The 19,674-nt window shown below is 42.8% G+C and overlaps 1 protein-coding gene across 1 annotated transcript; it reads right to left on the reverse strand.

Moving 5' to 3' along the window:
- Positions 1-6,624: 6,624 nt before the first annotated feature.
- PLA2G12A (phospholipase A2 group XIIA) lies at positions 6,625-17,544 on the reverse strand. The gene is made up of 4 exons (XM_081925468.1): positions 17,027-17,544; positions 14,832-14,908; positions 11,572-11,737; positions 6,625-10,146 (listed from the first exon to the last, which is right to left on the reverse strand). Exons 1-4 carry the CDS (start codon positions 17,235-17,237, stop codon positions 10,028-10,030), a joined length of 573 nt encoding a protein of 190 aa, XP_081781594.1. The 5' UTR covers positions 17,238-17,544; the 3' UTR covers positions 6,625-10,027.
- Positions 17,545-19,674: the final 2,130 nt, after the last annotated feature.

Genomic DNA, 19,674 nt, shown 5'->3' on the forward strand with positions numbered 1-19,674 from the left:
TTTCCATGGTTCACTTTGCAAAACATAAATCCCTGCATGTTAGTAGGAGCAGTCCAGCGCATTTTGCTGCCTGAAGCAAAAGATGTTGTTCAATGTCTTTATAAACAATTTGGATGAAGGAATTGAAGGGATACTCATCAAATTTGCAGATAACACCAAACTGGGAGGGGTTAGCAATTCACAGAAGACAGAATCAGAATTCAAAATGACCTTTCCAGATTGGAGAACGGGGCCCAAGCTAACAAAATGGTTTTCAATAGGGATAAATGTCTGCACTTAGGCAGGAAGAACCAGATGCACAGATATAAGATGGGGGACACCTAGCTTACTAGAAGCACATGTGAAAAGAGCCTCTAGGGGTTTTGGTGGACACACTGAAAGGAAATTTCCAAAAGGCAGTGTTTCTGCCTTTATCTATGGGTAATCTCATTGCCTTCATCACCACACTGAAACTACTGTAAGACTCTGGTTCAGGCTTCCTGAACCTCAGCCCTCCAGATGTTTTGAAACCACAATTCCCATCATCCCTGACCGCTGGTCCTGCAAGCTAGGGATCATGGGAGTTGTAGGTCAAAAACATATGGAGGGCCAAGGTTGAGGAAGCCTGCTGTAGCCCTCCTCTAGAAAGAAAATGTAATTGACTAGACATAAAAATGGTTATCATTCAAGGGTGTGTACCAATGTTTCCACTTGACAAAAATAAAACATGATATACAGGCTGCTGGCAGGGTGGTAGAGGATATAAACATCACCTGTGATGTAACCCAACACAAAAAAGCCACTAGCATGACATACGCTGTTTCTAACATGTAACATACTGAAGACTAGGAATCGTATCTGATGGTGACTTTGGGCTAGCAGAAGCGTGTCTGCTTGCATAAGTTAAACATCTGGTTGCTACTAACCACAAGTCCTCCTACCCCCAAAAGCTTTCCCTGCCAGCTGGGTAGAGAATGGGTATGGCCCACAAATTGTAGGGAGGGTTGGTGAAAATGGGTTGTCTCACCTTGTTAGCAAAAGCACTTCTAGCACAAAGGTACCATTGACTGCAACCCAGTGTTACGGAAAATTCCGGGTGCGGAGTTACCCTGCCACCCAGCTCGTCGGACTAAGTCCGCGGGTCCTAGCGGAAGAAAATGAGCTCAGCCGGAGACAGGAGCAATATGCGGAGATCCAAGGTTTATTGCGCAACAGGTTCAAGACGAGATTGAACCCCGTGAGTGGGGCGACATAAACTTTTAAAAGTTCCCTCCAAGTCCCAGAATACAGTGCAAGAAATGTCATGAATACATTATGGGAAGGTTGGGTTTCACGGATTACATCACAAATATATTACAGAAAGGTGGGGTTACGCGGATTAGCATTCTAAGGAAGGGAGGGGTAAATATGCAGAGTGAGAGATATGCATAGATAAACACTTCCCGAGTACCGGTGATGGCAAAACAATAGTCCAGATATGCATCGTCTGCCACCTGGCATTGCCCGGAGGAAGGGCTTGGCAGAACGATCTGACAGGATTAGGGTCTTCCTGAGTATGTGATTTGCCGCTTTGGGGGTTATGGAGGTAGGGGTAGCATCATGGAGTCCAGAGGGAACTGAGTTGAACGACGCCAAGATGGAGGAAATCGGAGTTATGGTTGATTTTAGATTAATTTCCAAAGTTTCAGTGCTTCTCCACAAAAAGGGCTCACCAGATGACCCGGGGAACTACAGGAACATCAGCCTGCTCTCAATAGTGGGGAAACTGTATGCCCACTCCCTGATGAACAGACTTATCCAATGGGCCGAAGAGAGAAAATTAATTGGGCCCGAACAAGCTGGATTCCGCCCAAAACAGTCAACAATGAATCATATTCTAATTTTACAACATCTTGCCTGGAAATATTCCACCCCAAAGGGTGGCCAACTCTGTGTGGCATTCATTGACCTAAAGGCAGCATTCGATAGTATCCCCAGGAGCACCCTCTGGGAAAAACTCACCCGCTGGGGCATCGACAGAAGGCTTCTCTGGCTAATAATCAAACTCCATGAGAACTCAGCGGCCAGAGTGAGATTCACCCCGGAGGGTGATCTCACGAATTCAATTCCCATTAACAGAGGTGTCCGACAGGGTTGTATATTGGCTCCACTTCTGTTCAATTTGTTCATAAGTGACATGAGGACTCCCCTAATAGAGGCCCAAGAAAGGATTCACGCACCCCACCTAGCACTTTATCGCTGCCCCTTGTTACTATATGCGGATGAAGCAGTCATTCTTTCTTTTTCTAGAGTAGGTCTCAGGAGGGCCCTAAAATTTTTTGGATCATACTGTAACGCAAATTCCCTTACAATTAACTATGGAAAATCTAAGATCCTGATTTTCTCAAAGAACCGGAAACTCCATAATTGGAGAATTGATGGGAGAGTCATCAAACAAGTCTATAGATTCCAATATTTGGGAGTTTGGTTACAACATAACCTCAGATGGAAGGCCCATGTAGCCTATGTTACAAATAGAGCCAAAGCTATCTCCTTGGCGATCTTGCGATTCTTCTTCACCGATGAGGCCCTTCATATCCCATCAGCGTTGAAAGTCTTCAAGGCCAAGGTGATCCCGACAATTGCTTATGCCATCTCAATTTGGGGGACTTTTGCCAACCTATCTCACCTGGAGGTCATTCAAAATCCGTTTTTAAGAGGGATATTGAAACTGCCCAACTGTGTAAGTAATACAGAGTTACGCATGGAACTTAATATTGTATCCCTGGAAAATGCTCTGTGGAAGCACATACTTTGTCACTGGTTATCTCTATGGCACAATCTCCCAAACTTGTACTTGATACAATGTATGTGGAGAGATGATTTCCAGAGCCCATGGGTAAAAAATTTACAGCTGAAAATAACGGCAATGGGAATCTCCCCATCCAAATTACTAGAGCAGGACATAGTCCCAGCTAAAAGAACAGTAACCTGTAAGCTAGAGGAGATGGACTTGCAGCAGAAAATGATCTTGGGTAATGGTACCTGCTCACCTCTAAATCTTGGCAGTGGGGAGCCTCTTAAGGCTCCCAAACTATTTGAATTCCTTAACTTCCTCAGCTCATAGATATGCCTTTGTAAAGGCAAGATTCAACACCTTCCCATCAAACGTGCTGAGAAATAGATTCTCCAATGGACAGATATTGCTCTTATGTGATTGTAATTGTGGGGCACCGGAATCGTTGCATCACATAATTTTTGACTGTGCTTTTCACTTACCGGCCAGGAGCAAGTTTCTTGCTCAATATCTTAAGGGAATTGCCAATGATACGGTTGAAGCCAAACTGAGATATCTACTAATTGATGATGACCCCCTAAAATCACTCATGGTTGCCAGATTCCTGATCAGCGTCCTATCCCTAAAGAAGAGAAACGGTCTCCTGTGTGATTCGGATAACCCCTTTAAACCATGACCTATGTTTTAGGTGATATCACCATTGTTTTAAACCATGATCTATGTTTTAGGCGATATCACCATTGATATCCTTGATTAATTTATGAGCAGAGGGCGATGTATAGGTTACAAATTTATTGTAATGTATGATGGTGGTTTTTGTTTTTGTTTTGCTTCGGTTACTGTTTTTCTTTTGTAAGTTTTGACGATTTTAAATTTGGAGGTTTAAGTATAATATGTTGGTATGGGAAACTGTCGTGTAATGGGCCAATGGCCGTAATAAATATCAATCCAATCAGTGCTTTGCCGGTCAAGTGTGTATTGAAGATCGGAAAAGGAAAGGAAATGGATACATTGTAGCAAGAGTTTGACAGTTTTACGAGGTCACTGGTTTCGGTTCCATTGTTCTCGCAGTGGGGAGCTGTCAGCAACTTGTCAAGAGGTTAAATGAGGTGTGCAGGAGCTCACTGAGCTAGCTTCTGCAGGGCGAATGCATGGTTCTGATTGGATAAAGCGCGGCCATTACAGTAAATGGGGATACAATTCGACACGGTCTACTCACGTTAGAAATGGAGTAAGAGGGAGGCTTAGGAAAGATGGCGGGCTTATTTCGCCCGTATAGGGGAAGGGAAAACCCTTTTATTTATAAGGCCAGGGGCATAGTGTGGTGCTTGTGTAACGGTGTGGGGGTTGAGGGGTCCGGGCAGGGCTGGGCACCGTCGAGGTCATCGCCTCGGACCCTTGGGTGGGCGGCGGAGGGGTGAAGAAAGGTACCCCCCTCCTCCTTCCCTATCACCAGTAACTCAAATGGACCTTAAGTCTAAGGAACTATCCCTACTTAAATGGGAGTGAGCTCCAATGAATCCATTGGGAATAACTACTGAGGCGTGTATAGGATTGTGCAGCAAGTATAATAATGTAAATGTTGACAACTTCCAGAGGGATCACTGTTTGTAGGTGGAAAAGCTTCTTCATGAGGCTGGCAATTTCCCACTTAGTACCACTAAATCCAGTTTCTTCTGTGGTGACCACTTCCAGGACCGTCTGATTAACATTGCAGGAAGCTGCCTCATACACTGCTCCGCCTAGGCCTGCATGTTTGGGTGATGGGGGCTTTCAATAGTTTCAGGTAGAAGCATTTCCCAGCCCTATATAAGAGACTGGACCTAGGAAAATGTGTATGCAAAAAATCCTTGTCTCTACCATTGTGTTATGGCAGGCATGTACAACAGGTACATCACAATCTACTGGTAGATCGCAGGGGTGTCCCATGTAGATCATGGAATGAAGTTTAGTGATCGCCTTTGGTCAACCCGCCCCTAACTCCTGCAATGGCACTGGGTAGATCACAGCCGGTCTTTTTATACTGTGAGTAAATCACAGTCTCTTGAGAGTGGGACGTGCCTGTTATGGCACTCCTATATAAGAATCACCGTTTCTTTCCAAACTTAAAGTTCAAACCTTGGTCAAGGTATACCCGGAATCTTTGATCTCTTAGTCACAGTTGTGTCAACCCTGTGCTAACATAAATAAATAAAACTATTGGGTCACAGTAACCTGATTTCTGATCCAAATACAGTATAAATTTATTCAGTTTGCATTAACAACAACAACAATAATAATCCCAGGCACATATTGACATGCTGTTATTTATATGTTTTATTGTTAACTTTAATTATCTTTTAAATTGTTTTAATTATTTGGTTTTAAATGGTTTTCATTGATAGTTTTAATATTTATTGTAAACTGTTTAAAGGTTTTTATGACAGTCAAGCAGTATACAAATCTTTAAATTGTGGGGAAATACAAAAGACCTATGTGGAGAATGGAAGCCCAACTACCACTGTAACTAGATATTCTCTTCAGAGATGCAGACGCCTTTTCTTCTGCACCTAATTTTTCACCAGGCACAATCATCTCAGTATAAAGGGCTAGAAATAAACTTCCTTTTTCAGAAACAAAAGCAGGCATTTTTCAGGACATTGTACCAAGTGCAATAGTTTATAAATGTATTGACATTTTTTTGAATATTCAGAAGGAACCTTGGTCACTATTTATATAACTGACATTTCAATGCCAAAAAAGTCTTATGCCATGCTTGTTGAATTAACATTTGTTAAGAATGCAATGGGAACATAGCTCAGCATTCTGTAACTGGCCAGAACGTTTATCATTCCCCAGCATAAAATGGTTAGTATAAATGCTTCTACTCCAAAGTGTGTTTTAGCAGGGGGCTATGTACGGTAACTCTATCAGTTCTAGATTTTAGATCCATGATTAAAGTTTACACTCCTTCAAACTTCTCCAAATTGAAGTTCTCTTGCTTCTGGCTTGCCATTGCTTTCATTAAAATATCTAGAGAAAGTAGTTTGCTCTTCCTTTCCTCTGGCTTTGGTTTGTGTTTCGCAGATTGCTCCTGCTGAACTTTGTACCTACGGCAAGCTAATAATATAAACTACTAGCTTTGAGTCACATTGCTAGGAATGCTCTTGGCAGGCCAAGCTAGTACTGAAATTTGCTGTTTGAATTGCATCTTCATTGCACTTGTGTATTTGGATGAAAGGTTGTTATAGTATACTTTTTTGGAGCCTTGTATTAAATACTTCTTCACAAACCTAAAGCTTTAGTTCTGAACTTACTCTTAATCAGAATTTTATTGAAACAAGCCAGCTTCATAAGTCAGTAAAGTTATGAATAACCACAGTTTGTCTAGCTTCAGACAATTACAGTTAGCCAAAAATGGAAGGGAAAGTTTCTGACCTTGCAGCCACACTGGGTGCTGCAGGCTCTCATGTTACATCCAAATGCAGCTAGAACAGGGGTCAGCAACCTTTTTCAGCTGTGGGCCAGTCCACCATCCCTCAGACCATGTGGTGGGCTGGACTATATATATTTTTTTTTTTGGGGGGCGAACAAATTCCTATGCCCCACAAATAACTCAGAGATGCATTTTAAATAAAAGGAGACATTCTACTCATGTAAAAATACACTGACTCCCGGACCATCCATGGGCTAGATTGAGAAGGCGATTGGGCTTCTTGCCTAGCCCTGAGCAAGAATAAAGGCTTGTAAAATGAATCCTGCAGATTTTCCTCAGTATTGTATGCGTACTCAGTTAAGTTTTATTTATAGCAAAATGACATGACACACACACAGCTTTGACTCTTTAATTCTTCTCCCCCACTTTACACAAATACAGTTCTTTCCCCCCCACAAATTTTCACGCTAAAGAAATCCCTTATTTCCCAGAAGAAAATATATCACAGACCACTTTTCAAGTAATTTCATTCAGTAGTTTCTAGTGCTTGTGTGTTCAGAACTTGAGAACAACTCAGCATTAAAAGTTCACATTCTTTCATATAAGACAAAATACATTTGACAAAAAACTTCTATAAAATCAAAGATTAAAAAAATGGAACACCCATTTTGTAGGTTTTGATCCAACTAAAGTTGGTTGTGACCAAGTCCTATTAAAATTAATGGGGCAGACAGCCCCACTGTTTTCATTGGGTCAGTTATAATTAACATTAGCAGCATGGGAACAGATTATTTCTCATAAATTACTTCATTTTAAAATATATATATATATAGAAAAGATTAAGAGAATTTTTTTTCTACTAACGTCAAATAGGCAAGTACAGACAAATAAATTAGAATCTTTTTCTATTCAAGTCAAATGCGAAAGTACAAATAAATTATTAAAAATCAAGTGGGAAACAACCCTTGCAGAGTTCTCAAAGCAATTACATAAGCCTAAAACACAGAAACAATGGTAAAAGTATTCATTAGTCATATAATTTAGTTCTGAAACAGTACAGAAGAAACAGGTTTGATAGTCAAATTTGCACATTAAATGCAAATATTTCTCTTGTTCAGGCCAATAATACATATTAAGACACCTTTACTTCGCAGAATGTCTATGTGCCTAAAACACTTGATTAGAGATCAAAAATAATTTTACAAATTTATAGTGTTCTTGGATAATTGGGGGGCAGGGGAATCAATAGCTTGGTTTCATTGCTTTGGCAGATGGATTTAATGCACCCTAGAATTCCAACATGTAAACAACTTAACTTTGTCAGTTGAAACTTTAAGAGAGATATGCAACCAAGTAATCGTCAGAGTAGATCCAATGAGGTCAGTGTGCTTAATGTACACAGTAGTGGATCTAGTCTGAATATGACTCAGTCAGATACCATCTATAGTTTTAAGGCACTTGAGAATCTGTTGTATAAATGGATTCAGATGCATCTAATTCACATTAAAGTAATCCTTAAACACTGAGATTAATAATCTGACATGCTATAATTGTTGGTAGAGGCAAAAGTAAACTCCACTGGAATCTGGGGTGAGCTGAGAGGCAGTTTGGGGGTCGATGTGGAGCTAGTAGGAAGCAGTTGGTGAGTGAACAGCAGGATGGCTGCCACTTTTGCTGCTCGATACAAAAAGGACCTAAGTACGGAGACCTTGAAGGCAAAACTTGCCCACCAAAAGTCCCATTTCCTGAAAGGAGACCAGAGACAAGGAGTTTAATACAGGCAGGCAGTTTGGACTCATTGATGTCAATGCACCGGCATCAAGAAATGGTGAGCCTCCACTGTTGGAGGAGACAGGTGAAGGGTACTTACTAAGGAGCAGCACAAAGTCAAGCCAAAAATCAAGTGTTTCAGCTAAGTCTCATGCCTTCCCTGCCTTCCTTTCAAAATCAACAAATGTACCGGTGCTTAACAAGCCAAAGGAGATGGTAACAAAAGGAGCAAGTGTGGAAATGCAGTTAACAAGGTCAAAGATGAAGAACCAATTGCAAGAATCAGTCAGATCACTAGCTAGACCACCGCATTCAGTGATGGTACCTAGCAAGGGCTCCACTCTGCAAACAGCTCAGCATAACCAGAGGCAGATCTACATAGACAACCCCCCCCCCCCAAAGAGAGGAAAGGGGTGCAGACTACAACTTCCACAACTGCCGCTGGAAGAGTTACAGGAGCCACAGCTGCTGCTCTGACCAAAATATCACAAGATATCCCATCCTGCTGTGAATGTAGGTCTTCCGCTGCAGAAAACAGAAACAAGTAACAGAAAACAGCAGCAGAGAGGTGTCAAAAATGCAAAGGCAACAGTGTTGTGTGGCATGAAAGAGAACCATTCAGTGGAGCCTCTTAAAGAAGGTGTGATCCCTTTGGATACAGCCACAGAGCTAGGAAAAGATAACCTTCCAGCCCCTATCATCCTGGCTCTTGCAACACAAAGGAGAGAGTGCTCATTTGCCCCTGAGAATTTTGTGTTCAAGCCTCCGGAGGGTTTGACCACCTACAAAGTCAAGCCAATGTCAGATGTGTTCCTGTCGCCCAATCTTTGCTGGAGCCCTGCAAAAGACCACCAGCAAAGTCCCTAGAGAAGGTGCTCTGGAAGTTTTGCCACAGGCAAAAGCTGTGGGCTTAAAAAGAAGGTCTCTAGCCCAGGAATGACAAAGGCAGTTCTTCAGGAACATCCACCTGTACTTGAATTTCCAGGTGCTAACACAGAATGTGTAACTAAAGAAACAATGGATGCTACTCCCTTTGAAAAGCAGATCAATCCACAGAAAGTGGACCTGCCAGCAAGTGATTCATCTGACCCAGCAGGAGAGCCACAACAAAACTGAATCACTAAGGTCCTTCCCAGGTTCTCTTCTCTGTGACTTCTCCTGCGATGGTGCAGTGCTTGAGCTCCAGCCCAGAATGGATGGCAGCCTTTTCATCACCCTGAGGAACCAGGCGGAGAAATTTGTGGCCAATCCAAGCAACGACCTCATTGTTTTCTCTCCCCTTACTTAATCAGAAGGGGCAAAATACGTTTGATTTTTATTTACAAACTGGGGTGGGTGGGGGGAGTGGACAGAAAGAAAATTTACTGTGGTTTTTATATGTTAAGTACTATTGAATGTTTAATAAAGCTTGGTCTGTGTCTTCTGGGGGGGGGGGAGTAAGCTCCACTGTTTTAATGGGGCTTACTCCAAAGTAAGCACGCAGAGGATTGCTGTGTAAGGCTGAAAAATCTAAATATACTTACTAAGTGGTAAGCCTCAGTGAATAGTGAGACTTAATTGAACATACATAAGGTTCATTAATTAATTGAACACACACAGGACTGAACTACAGAAGCAGAAACTGAATATCTACTCAAGGGAATATTCCACTATAACAGCAGCATAAGATTGCAAACAAAACCCATACATTTTTAAGGCATTTCCCTTCTGTCCATAAAGCAAGGCTCTGAGGAGATGCCAAATGCTGGTAAGACCAAAGTTTGACCTACTTTTTACTCCATGCAATGGTTATGGGCGTTCACCTCTATCAGTTTAAGAGCAGCATCCACAATCCCCTCAAGAGGAAAAACTCACGTAGAGGCCAGTTGCCAAAATTGCTATTTTCGCTTTCAAAGTTGTATGCAAAAGATCCTTAAAGATTAAGGATGCATAGGTGACAGAGGGGAGAAGTGCTATATAAAAAAAATAGTGTCTTCTACAGAAGTGTAGACCAGCTTGACGCTCCAACTGTATGCTTTGAACAGCTTTGTAACAACAAAAGGGCTCTCACAATATAGATGAACTGAACCAAGTCGAAAGCTTCTCTCTTAAAGGTCTGTCTTGTCTTCATACCGACACATACATGCTGCTCTTTGACTGTCAAGGTATGGCTTGCATCCTAAATGTATGACTGCGTCAAACACTAGTTGAACTGTTGATTCACAGGCTGCAAGGAGGAAAAAGCAAATCAATTTTTAAATTCTTATACTGAAGCCCAGTTGTCACTATAAAGAAACAAAACATCCAGTTAACCTAGACCCAACGCAAGGTATGCAGCTTATTCTGCTGATTGACATAAGATGGAATTTCAATTTATTGAACAACCAACATATACTTACAGTTACAGATAGGTAGCCGTGCTGGTCTGCCATAGTCAAAACAAAAAAATTCCTTCCAGTAGCACCTTAAAGACCAACTAAGTTAGTTCTTGGTATGAGCTTTCGTGTGCATGCACACTTCTTCAGATACACAGAACTTAGTTGGTCTTTAAGGTGCTACTGGAAGGAATTTTTTTGTTTCAACATATACTTGTCACTTTCATCACTATCATTGCTCAGAGTAAGACCACCACCATGGGAATTGAGTTGGATGTAGAAATACGATCCATGTAGAGGTACCAGCTCCACACGTGCTTGAGATAATGACGTGTAGTCAGCTATAATGTGAGTGAGCCCTATATCTGTCTGGGCAAGTTTAAGGTTTGGTGGGCATCAGGTTCATAGCAATACACAGGCAATTCAGCTCCTGCAATAAGACAGAAGTTGCTTGTATTTTGCACTGCGCTGATCACAAATACAGCCTGCAAGAGTTGGCTAACTCATAAGTGTGACTGTGGCCAGTCTACACTGTGTCAAAAGTAGAATTAGCCCCAGAAAAAGACATTATGTTGTGACCTTCTTTGCACCAAACTTGCAGAAATCAAAACTGCAATGAAGGCCTAAAATTAAGAACTGGCAGATAATAAACTATCAAGAGAAGCTTTTTAGTCATTCATCATATAGTAAATCTAATATTTACTCTCTACACTGCTATAGCAATTCGTGGAATTGCTACATGCTAATGGCTTGGCTTAGGTAGAACATCTGCAAGGAGGACATGTCTTTTTCACATTCTACTGTAAGGGGAGGAATGTTCAGTGGTGACACAAGACAGTGCAACATTTGCAAACAGGATACCCTCCAGATGTTTCAGACCACAGTACAAAACCTATTCCAGTCCAGGACTACACTCCAAAACCTATTGACCCAGCCAAAACCTATCCCAAAACATAATCTTACAGAGCTGCACAAGGAGAGAAGAATTCGCCCAAACTGGGCAGCATAATCATGCATTGCTCAATGCAACATTTCCAGTATCAGGCAAATCCTTCCACTTTTGTGCAATGATGAACACAATCCATATTTCATATTTCATCATCTGTTAGAAAGTGCTCTTCTTTAGTAGCTGCACCCAGGCACTGGGAAAACTGAACAGAGTTAAGTCACATTACTTTGTGCCTCCTGGTTTTATTATTTCTAATAAAACACTACCGACAGTTATATGTAAGCTCTGTAAATATCCGTTACAGCAGCGTTATTCCAGACAAGCTTACCTTGTACACTCTCTGGTATTCCCAGTGTCTTCTGTACATCTCTACAGATCTTAGAGAGGCAATATTGAAACTCCTCGTCGCAATCGTGTTTTTTGTTGCCACAGGTATCATAACACCTGTCATGTTGATTGCAGCATTTTGTCATTGAAGGGATGCCAATGTCAAACTGAGAAGCAAGTTATAATAGTTAGCATTCCTTGAGAACAGTTGTGAGACTTGTTATTATTATTATTTTTAATGTACTAGAATATGAAATTGTGTCTCCTGAGGGAAACTCATGTATTTTGTGGTTTTTATATTGTAATTTTATATTGTGAATCACCCTGAGATCTGCAGATGAAGGCTGGTATATAAATTTTAACAACAACAACAACTCAGAACCAGCTAGAAGAGGGATGAGTTTATACTCCAAAAATGTATCAAGAAGTTAATAAAACAGATCAAGTCTTAAAAGAGAATTTTAATAAACCAAATAAAGAAAGGCCCACAGGAAATTTAAGATGGAAATTGGAAAAGGATTTTAATCAGAGAAACCAAATTATAAAAGTTTCTCTAAAGCAGTCATGGGAGCAAAGAAATACATTTCACTCTAACAGCGCTAGATGAGTTTACCATGGTAATCTATGCTTTATTCTGATGCTTCAGCTTTGCAGGGATGGCTAACCTATGGCTCTGTAGATATTGTTGGATTCGAGCTCCCATCAGCCTCAGCCAGCATGGCCAATGGTTAGTGATGGTGGCAGATGTAGTCTAAAACATACATCTTAAAGTAACTAGGAAAAGGGGACCCCAGTTACTCAGTCAGGAGAAACTAAACATGGCACTTTGTTGTTCTAGCTAAGCATATATTCCAGAGGAGCAGAAACCTAGAATTTGCACATTCAGAGACAAACTGATAATCACATAGGGGTCAGAGAGGACTTTTTGAGCATATTGGCTGATCTTGTAATGTGGTTTCCTGTAACAAAATTTACTAGCTTTTGCCATACAGGATGGTTCAATTATCAGATTCTCAATGCATCCTGCACCCCACCTAATACCCTCAGCAAAAAAAAGAAAAAAAGCAGGGGGAAAGAGTTGATCTGTCTACAGGACTAAGAGACAGCCTTTGCACAACAGGAGCATTTAGGCTGGCAGAATAAGGGTCTTGACATGTGAGATGACAATGCAGGAGAAACAATTCCACAGTGCTTCTTCATGCAGTACATGGTTAAACTATGGAATTCGGATTCATGGGAGGCACTGATCCATGATCAACCTAGATGGCTTTAAAAGAGGATTGGACAAAGCCATGGAGGGGAACGCTACTGATGAGGGCAGTAATGCTTCAGAATACCAGTTACTGGAAAACACAGCAGTGAAGAGTGCTCTTGCGTTCAAACCTTGCTTGTGCCTTTCCCACAAGCATCTGGTTGGGCCACCGTGAGAATAGGATGCTAAACTAGATGGGTCATTGGCAGGACCCAGCAGGCTCTTCTTATGTGTTGTGGGATGGGATTCAGCTGGTGGAGTTGGCTAAATGCGGACATGGTGCTGGCAGCTTAGACGCCACCTGCATTTTCTCTAGACTTCTGCACCTCTTGGCTTACTGAATCTAGCAGAGAGGGTTTGACTAGTTGGGTGCAGAGTATGGTTAATGCTTCAATGCAGAAACAGGTGTTCCTGCAGCCAGCTGTGGACCCCTTGGACTGGAATAACTACTGACCAATCACAAATAACCCCTTTCTGGGGAACATAGTGGAGAGAGTAGTGGTGGAACAGCTGAAAACATTATTGTATAATATAATCCCAATGTGGGTTCGGGCCTGGCCATGTACCATATTTTTCACTCTATAACACGCACCAGACCATAACACGCACATAGTTTTTAGAGGAAGAAAACAAGAAAAAAAATATTCTAAATGAAACAGTGGATGTATGATTTTTGTGGTTCATGCTGTGGCCACAGACATGTGATCTGACAGTGAGTTTGGAGTAGCCCAATGCAAAAATCCTGAGGATCCATGTGGATCCATGCTTTGTAACCACGTTTTTGCACCACTGCGGCCCCAGGCAACAGTGGGTGCGTGATTTTTTTGGTACAAGATGTAGCCATGGACATGCTATGTGATCTGATGGTGAATTTGGGGTGACCCAGTGCAAAAATCCTGAGGATCCATGTGGATCCATGCTTTGTAACCATGTTTTAAGTGTGGAGGGAAGGAAAAGCACTCAAGAGACAAGGAGCATGTGTGGGGTGTGTGGAGAAGGATGCTGCTAATAATGCAGGAGAGGGGTTTAAGGGGAGAAGGAGCACGCGTGGGTTGGGTGGAGAAAAATGTTGCTAATAATGAAGAAGAGGGGTATAAGGGGAGAAGGCTTCTCTCCTCTCCCGCTTTGCTCCTTTAAAGCAAGCAGGCTCTGCTTTTCTCCCTCCTCTCCTGCTTTGCTCCTTTAAAGAAGCAGGCTCTCTGTCCCTCTCTCCTCCCCACTCAGCGGCTCTTCTCCCACTTTGCTGTTTCAAAGTGAGCCACGGAGGAGGGAACGAAGGGGAACCATGGATCCTCTGCTCACGACTGCAGCAGATCCCCCCGCCACCCATAGGCATTCCCTCCATAACACACACAGACATTTCCCCTTACTTTCTAGGAGAGAAAAAGTGAGTGTTATGGTGCAAAAAATACGATAACTTTTTGTGCTAAAGCACCTGCATAAAGCATTTTTGTTTATCAAAGCCTATCTAGACACAGATGTTGACTAATTCAATATTTTTCCTGTTAATTTTAATTATCTTTAAATGTTTAAAATCATTATAAACTGTTTTTATCAATATTATCTGTAAATCGTTCAGAGGTTATACTACAATCAAGGGGAATAAAATTTAATAAAATAATAATAATAATAATAATAATAATAATAATAATAACTGGCCACTGTCTCAGAATGAAGGTTCTCATATTTTAGACCTATAGTTCTGAGGCTGCGAAGACTCCTCTTGGGAGACTGAAAGATTTAGTTTTTTAAATTTTACAAAAACGATTTTGAGAGAATAATCACAACACTTTGTGCTTAGGCGAAAACAATAGCCTACTATTTACATAAACTAGTTGCACATTTACTATTTATATATTACAGTCTCTCCATATAAATGTGAGTGTTTTCATAAATAAAATAAATAGGTTAATCCAGTTACATTGCCATTAAAGCATCTTTCCTTCTTTTCATCCCAACACAGATGTAGCTAGTGAGCAGGAGGAAGAACGTGATAAGAAGATACTTACGTGAACTCCAAAAAGAGGAGAACCGCAGCCATTGGGTGGCGAAGGCTTATAGCCATAGCGAGGTAAAGGCTTATATCCTGTAAAATATAAAGAATTCTGAATACTCAACATGTTTCATTTCCACCTGATTAGATGTCTCAAGGCAAGAGCCCGCGAATAATATCCAACTGGTACAGATGTATATAAATTATCTGTACCGCAGAATTCAATAAAATAACCCAGTATAAGCTGTTATATACACTTGTGTGTTTGGAGACTTTAGCGTAAGGAAAATTATCCTCACATTTTATCCTCACAAAAACCCAGTGTTGGTTAGGCTGAGATGTGGTGACTGACTCAAGGTCACCCGGGGAGGATCATGGCTGAATGAGGAAGTGAATCCTCACCTTCCAGGTCCTAGCCCAACTCTAACCACTACACCATTAACTTGGAACTATTCTGTGCTAAGGGAGCAATCCTATGTTCCCTGGGAGGGCAGCTGAGTGGGGGGGGGGGACAGGATGATGGAGATCTTTCTCCCTGGGGGTAGAGGGAGTTCTGCTGCTGGAACAGTTCCTAGGGCAACAGAAGCAAGCTCTGCTGCTCTTACTGGTCCACCACACCCAGACATAAGCTGTTTTATGGGGATGTCAGAGGCTGTGAATCATCAGGATCCTAATTCCCCTCATGTGGCCCTCAAGAGGTTGCCCAGAAGGGAATGTGGCCCTTGAGTTGAAAAAAGCTTTCTTGCTCCTCCAGAAGTGGCATCTCCTGCATCACAGAATCTCCCTTCCCTTTGGATTATTTAAAAAGATGCATTTCTCAAAACACATAGCATATCTAACAATTTAGGGAAAAGGTATACAACCATAGTTATTAAGTTACATTTTTCAGCAACAACATTTAAAAAGTAGCTAGTTTTCCACATAGCCATCTTCTCATCTCCCCAGAGATAACTAGGGGTAAACCTCAATCAAATCGGTTTTAAAAACTGGACTCCAACTGGTTAACCTGAACTTTCAGTGCTGATGAAGGAAGAATGGATTATTTTACACAATGATTTCCAAATACTTCAATCCACAGTTTATCAAAGTGGTGCCTAAACAAAGAAGGATGTATTTATAAAAGCTTAGTCTTTCTGTAATATAATCATTTGGCACCATTACAAGTTAACCTCAGATCTGACAACACTAAGAAGCACTCGGCTGGATCTGATCAAAGGCCCATCTAGTCCAGCATCCAAAACAAAGAGAACTTTGAGGTCATGATAAACCAACCAACAATACTATCACAGGCTTATTAAGCATCCAGGAACCAAGACAACAATGCACTAATCTTTACCGTCAACATTTTAAAAGGTCACTGTTGTTGGCTAGCATCACAAGTCAGATCCTAAGGACGCATGTAAGTATGCAAAGCTTTAAGATTGAACTGCCATAAGGTTGGCAAATGTATTTTAAGCTGCAGCTTTTATTCCTTTACATAGAATATGCCCCATTAAAGCTCAGTAGAAATTTAAACCAAATGAACCCAGTGTGCACCTTCTGATCTAAAGAGAGTTTATTTATAACATTTATAAGCCAGTGTGGCATGATAGTTACAATGTTGGACTAGGACCTGGGAGAGCAGGGTTCGAATCCCCACTCTGCCATGAAGCTCAATGGGTTACCATGGGCCAGTCACCATCTCTTAGCCTAACCTACCTCACACGGTTGTTGTGAGGATGAAATGGGAAGCAGAACAATGTACACCGCCTTGATCATTGGAAGATAAAGGTGGTATATTAATGTAATAAATAAAAAATACCTTGCCTTCTGAACCCAAGGATTCCCAGGAGATCACTTATCTGATCACACTTCATGCACCTTCCAAACTGTTTAGACTTGAACCTAACGCTTTCAAGATTCAATAAAAAAAGGTAAAGGTACCCCTGACCAATAGGTCCAGTCACGGACGGCTCTGGAGTTGTGGTGCTTATCTTGCTCTATAGGCCATGGGAGCCAGTGTTTGTCATGTGGCCAGTATGACAAAGCGAACCAGAGCAGCACATGGAAGTGCCATTTATCTTCCCGCCGGAGCGGTACCTATTTATCTACTTGCACTTGCCATGCTTTCGAACTGCTAGGTGGGCAGGAGCTGGGACAGGTACCAACTGGGAATTACCGCTTTAACCTCCGCCCGCTCTCCCCACTTCTTTAGGGCACTATCGGCATTACCATCGCTGCACTTATACTGACAGAGCCCATCCTCTCCTCCCAGGAGATCCAGAGCAGCATTCAGGTAAGTGTCGATCTTGTGGACGCCGTTCCTGATGGTCTTCAGCGTCATCCTCCAGTCCGGGGTCTGGGCCTCCTGGCACTGGGCGGGCAGGGGCCGCATCCCCAGCAAGCCGCAGGTCACGAGAAGCGGCAGCAGGGCCCGGCTCATCGTCTCTCCCGAGCGCGCAGGAGCCAGAGTGCCAGAACGCCGCCCACGCGCGGCGCAACGGAGCTCCACGGATTCGGAGGGGTCGGGAGGGAGGCGCGCGCGCTGCCGGGCCGGCTAGTCTCCCGTTCCTCCCGCGGGCAGCTGCATTACGCACGCACAGTCGCCGCCGCAGGCAGCCGCCTCGCCTCCAAGGCACTTACCGCTCGGAGGCCACGGAAGCGCTACCATCCCGGACAAGCCCCTTCGATCCCTGTTTGCAGGCGCGCCGTCCGCCTCCCGCAGCCCCGCCTCGGTCGCGCTCGCGTCAGGGCGCAGAGAAGGAAAGGGGGCGCGGCTAGCGCTCTCCCGGTAGGGAAAGAGGTCGTGGCGGTTGGAGGTAGGCGGTGCGCGTTGGGCAGGCGCTTGAAGCTCTTCCAGAGGCCTTAAAGGAAAAGCGCGCATTGTCTCCCTGGGTCCCACGGCTTCCACTTCGGGGGTGGGTGGGTGACGGACCTGTATTACGGGGACAAAAGTCACCTTTCCCTCCCCACTGCGGGCGCAACGGCGCGCGATAGAGAGCGCACTGCTGAGCGAGTGTCGTTGTTCTGGCTGCACCGCCTTGCCTGAGCTCTTTTCACGCCACGCTGTTTCTATTTTTCTTTTGGGGCTGGCTACCACAATTGGTAAAGTCTTCTGGTTGAGGGGAAAGACACAGAAAAATGGTTTGGGAGGAACTAAATCCTTATTTTGGCGGTATACATTTAATGCGCGATAAATACAACTCTGGACAGAACAGGCTTTTGCTTTTCTTTTAAATGATTTTTTGCATTTTTAAAAAATTTAATTTTTTATACATGTGTGCGTATTTAAAGTTGTCAGCCCCAAACGATAGCATTTTTAACTATATAGTGACTGAAACAATTCTAGAGACTGAACTATCCCTATTTAAGTGCAAGAGATAAGTATTTCACTCTTTCCCTTCCAAGAAGCTGTTGGTGACTTAAACAGCCCAATTTCCTCCCCTGGTGTTCTCTATGTTCTTCCTAACATCTTGTGTCCAAAGTACTATGAACCATAAACTTGCACACACAGTCTGGCCAGTTTCTGATTTCTTTAATTCCCCCCAGCCACACAATCCTCACCACTTTCTAGGCTGAAATTTCAGCAGCCTGCAACTCATTAGATATTGGCACGAGGCTTTACAATTTATTTTTTCCTTTAATTCACAAAATTCTAACTGCATATGCTACCTTGATTGAAATGAGCTAGTAAGTTCTAATTACCTTCACTGAGTCCCCAACCACTTTGCACTGGTGGCTGCCTCTGAACATGTATTGTGACCAGGGAATTGACACAGAGTCCTACAGAGAACATGTTGGGCTGGTAGGCTTGTCCTTGGGTCTCATCTCCAGGAAAGCAATGCCATTTTCGTATGTCAAAGTTCTCATGAACTATTTCTCAGTTTAAAGCAAATGGTTCTGTTGGGGAAAGGCTTACCACTCCAGCCAAGATTTTATAAGTATGCACATTTCCCCCCCTGCAAAGAAGAAAAGGGTTTTAAAAGTGCAAGCAAATGTGTAAACTTTGGCTTGGTATAAATCTGAAACATAGTCAAATACTTCATATGCACAGGTGTCCACTTTTAGCAGTAGTATCCTGCCCAGTTTTCTGGGGCTTTCTGAAATTAATTAGATGCAGAAAGATTATACTCATCTGAGACACAGCAATAATAGTTGAGTCCTGACTGCATATGCTAATAGATCAGTGTGGGTGGCTGACTTAAAGCAAGATTTGCTTCTGTGCACTGGTATGCTTTCAAACTGCTAGGTTGGCAGGAGCTGGAACAGAGCAATGGGAGCTCACCAACCTTGTGATTGGCAAGCCCATGAGGCTCGGTGGTTTAGACCACAGCGCCACCTGCGTTCCTTTTACCTATGCTTCTGTGTCTATATTTGAGGTGGTATAGAACCTATATTGTATAGACCCGTATTGTGCTTTGTTTGACAATGGAGAACTGGTAGAATGTGTAGGGTAGATGGAGCCATACAGCATCAAGGCCTAAAAGGACACTTTGTTCTGTATCTTGATGCAAGGCAAGGCCACCTGCCCACCATTTCCATGTGAGAGTTGCCCAAGCCTAATAGTGCTCCAGCACACTGGAGAGCCAGTGTGGTGTAGTGGTTAAGAGCCGTAGACTCCTAATCTGGGGAACCGGGTTCGCGTCTCCGCTCCTCCTTGAGCCAGTCACACTTCTTTGAAGTCTCTCAGCCCCACTCACCTCACAGAGTGTTTGTTGTGGGGGAGGAAGGGAAAGGAGAATGTTAGCCGCTTTGAGACTCCTTAAAGGGAGTGAAAGGCAGGATATCAAATCCAAACTCTTCTTCTTCTCTTCAGATGTCAAAACCCAACACCCCCCCCCAATATAAACCATAGCTGTCAACCGTCCCTTATTTGGCAG

The sequence above is a fragment of the Podarcis melisellensis genome (genome assembly GCF_964234715.1).
Source record: "Podarcis melisellensis genome assembly, chromosome: 9".
Lineage (NCBI taxonomy): Eukaryota > Metazoa > Chordata > Lepidosauria > Squamata > Lacertidae > Podarcis > Podarcis melisellensis.

Bases quoted from the DNA above. Each gene is read 5' to 3' on its own strand.
- PLA2G12A (XM_081925468.1), bottom strand. From the start codon at position 17,237: ATGAGCCGGGCCCTGCTGCCGCTTCTCGTGACCTGCGGCTTGCTGGGG. The intron at 14,909-17,026 runs GTAATGCCGATA...TATATTTTACAG, and splicing joins TCAGTATAAGTGCAGCGATG to GATATAAGCCTTTACCTCGC. The intron at 11,738-14,831 runs GTAAGTATCTTC...CTTGCTTCTCAG, and splicing joins CTCCTCTTTTTGGAGTTCAC to TTTGACATTGGCATCCCTTC.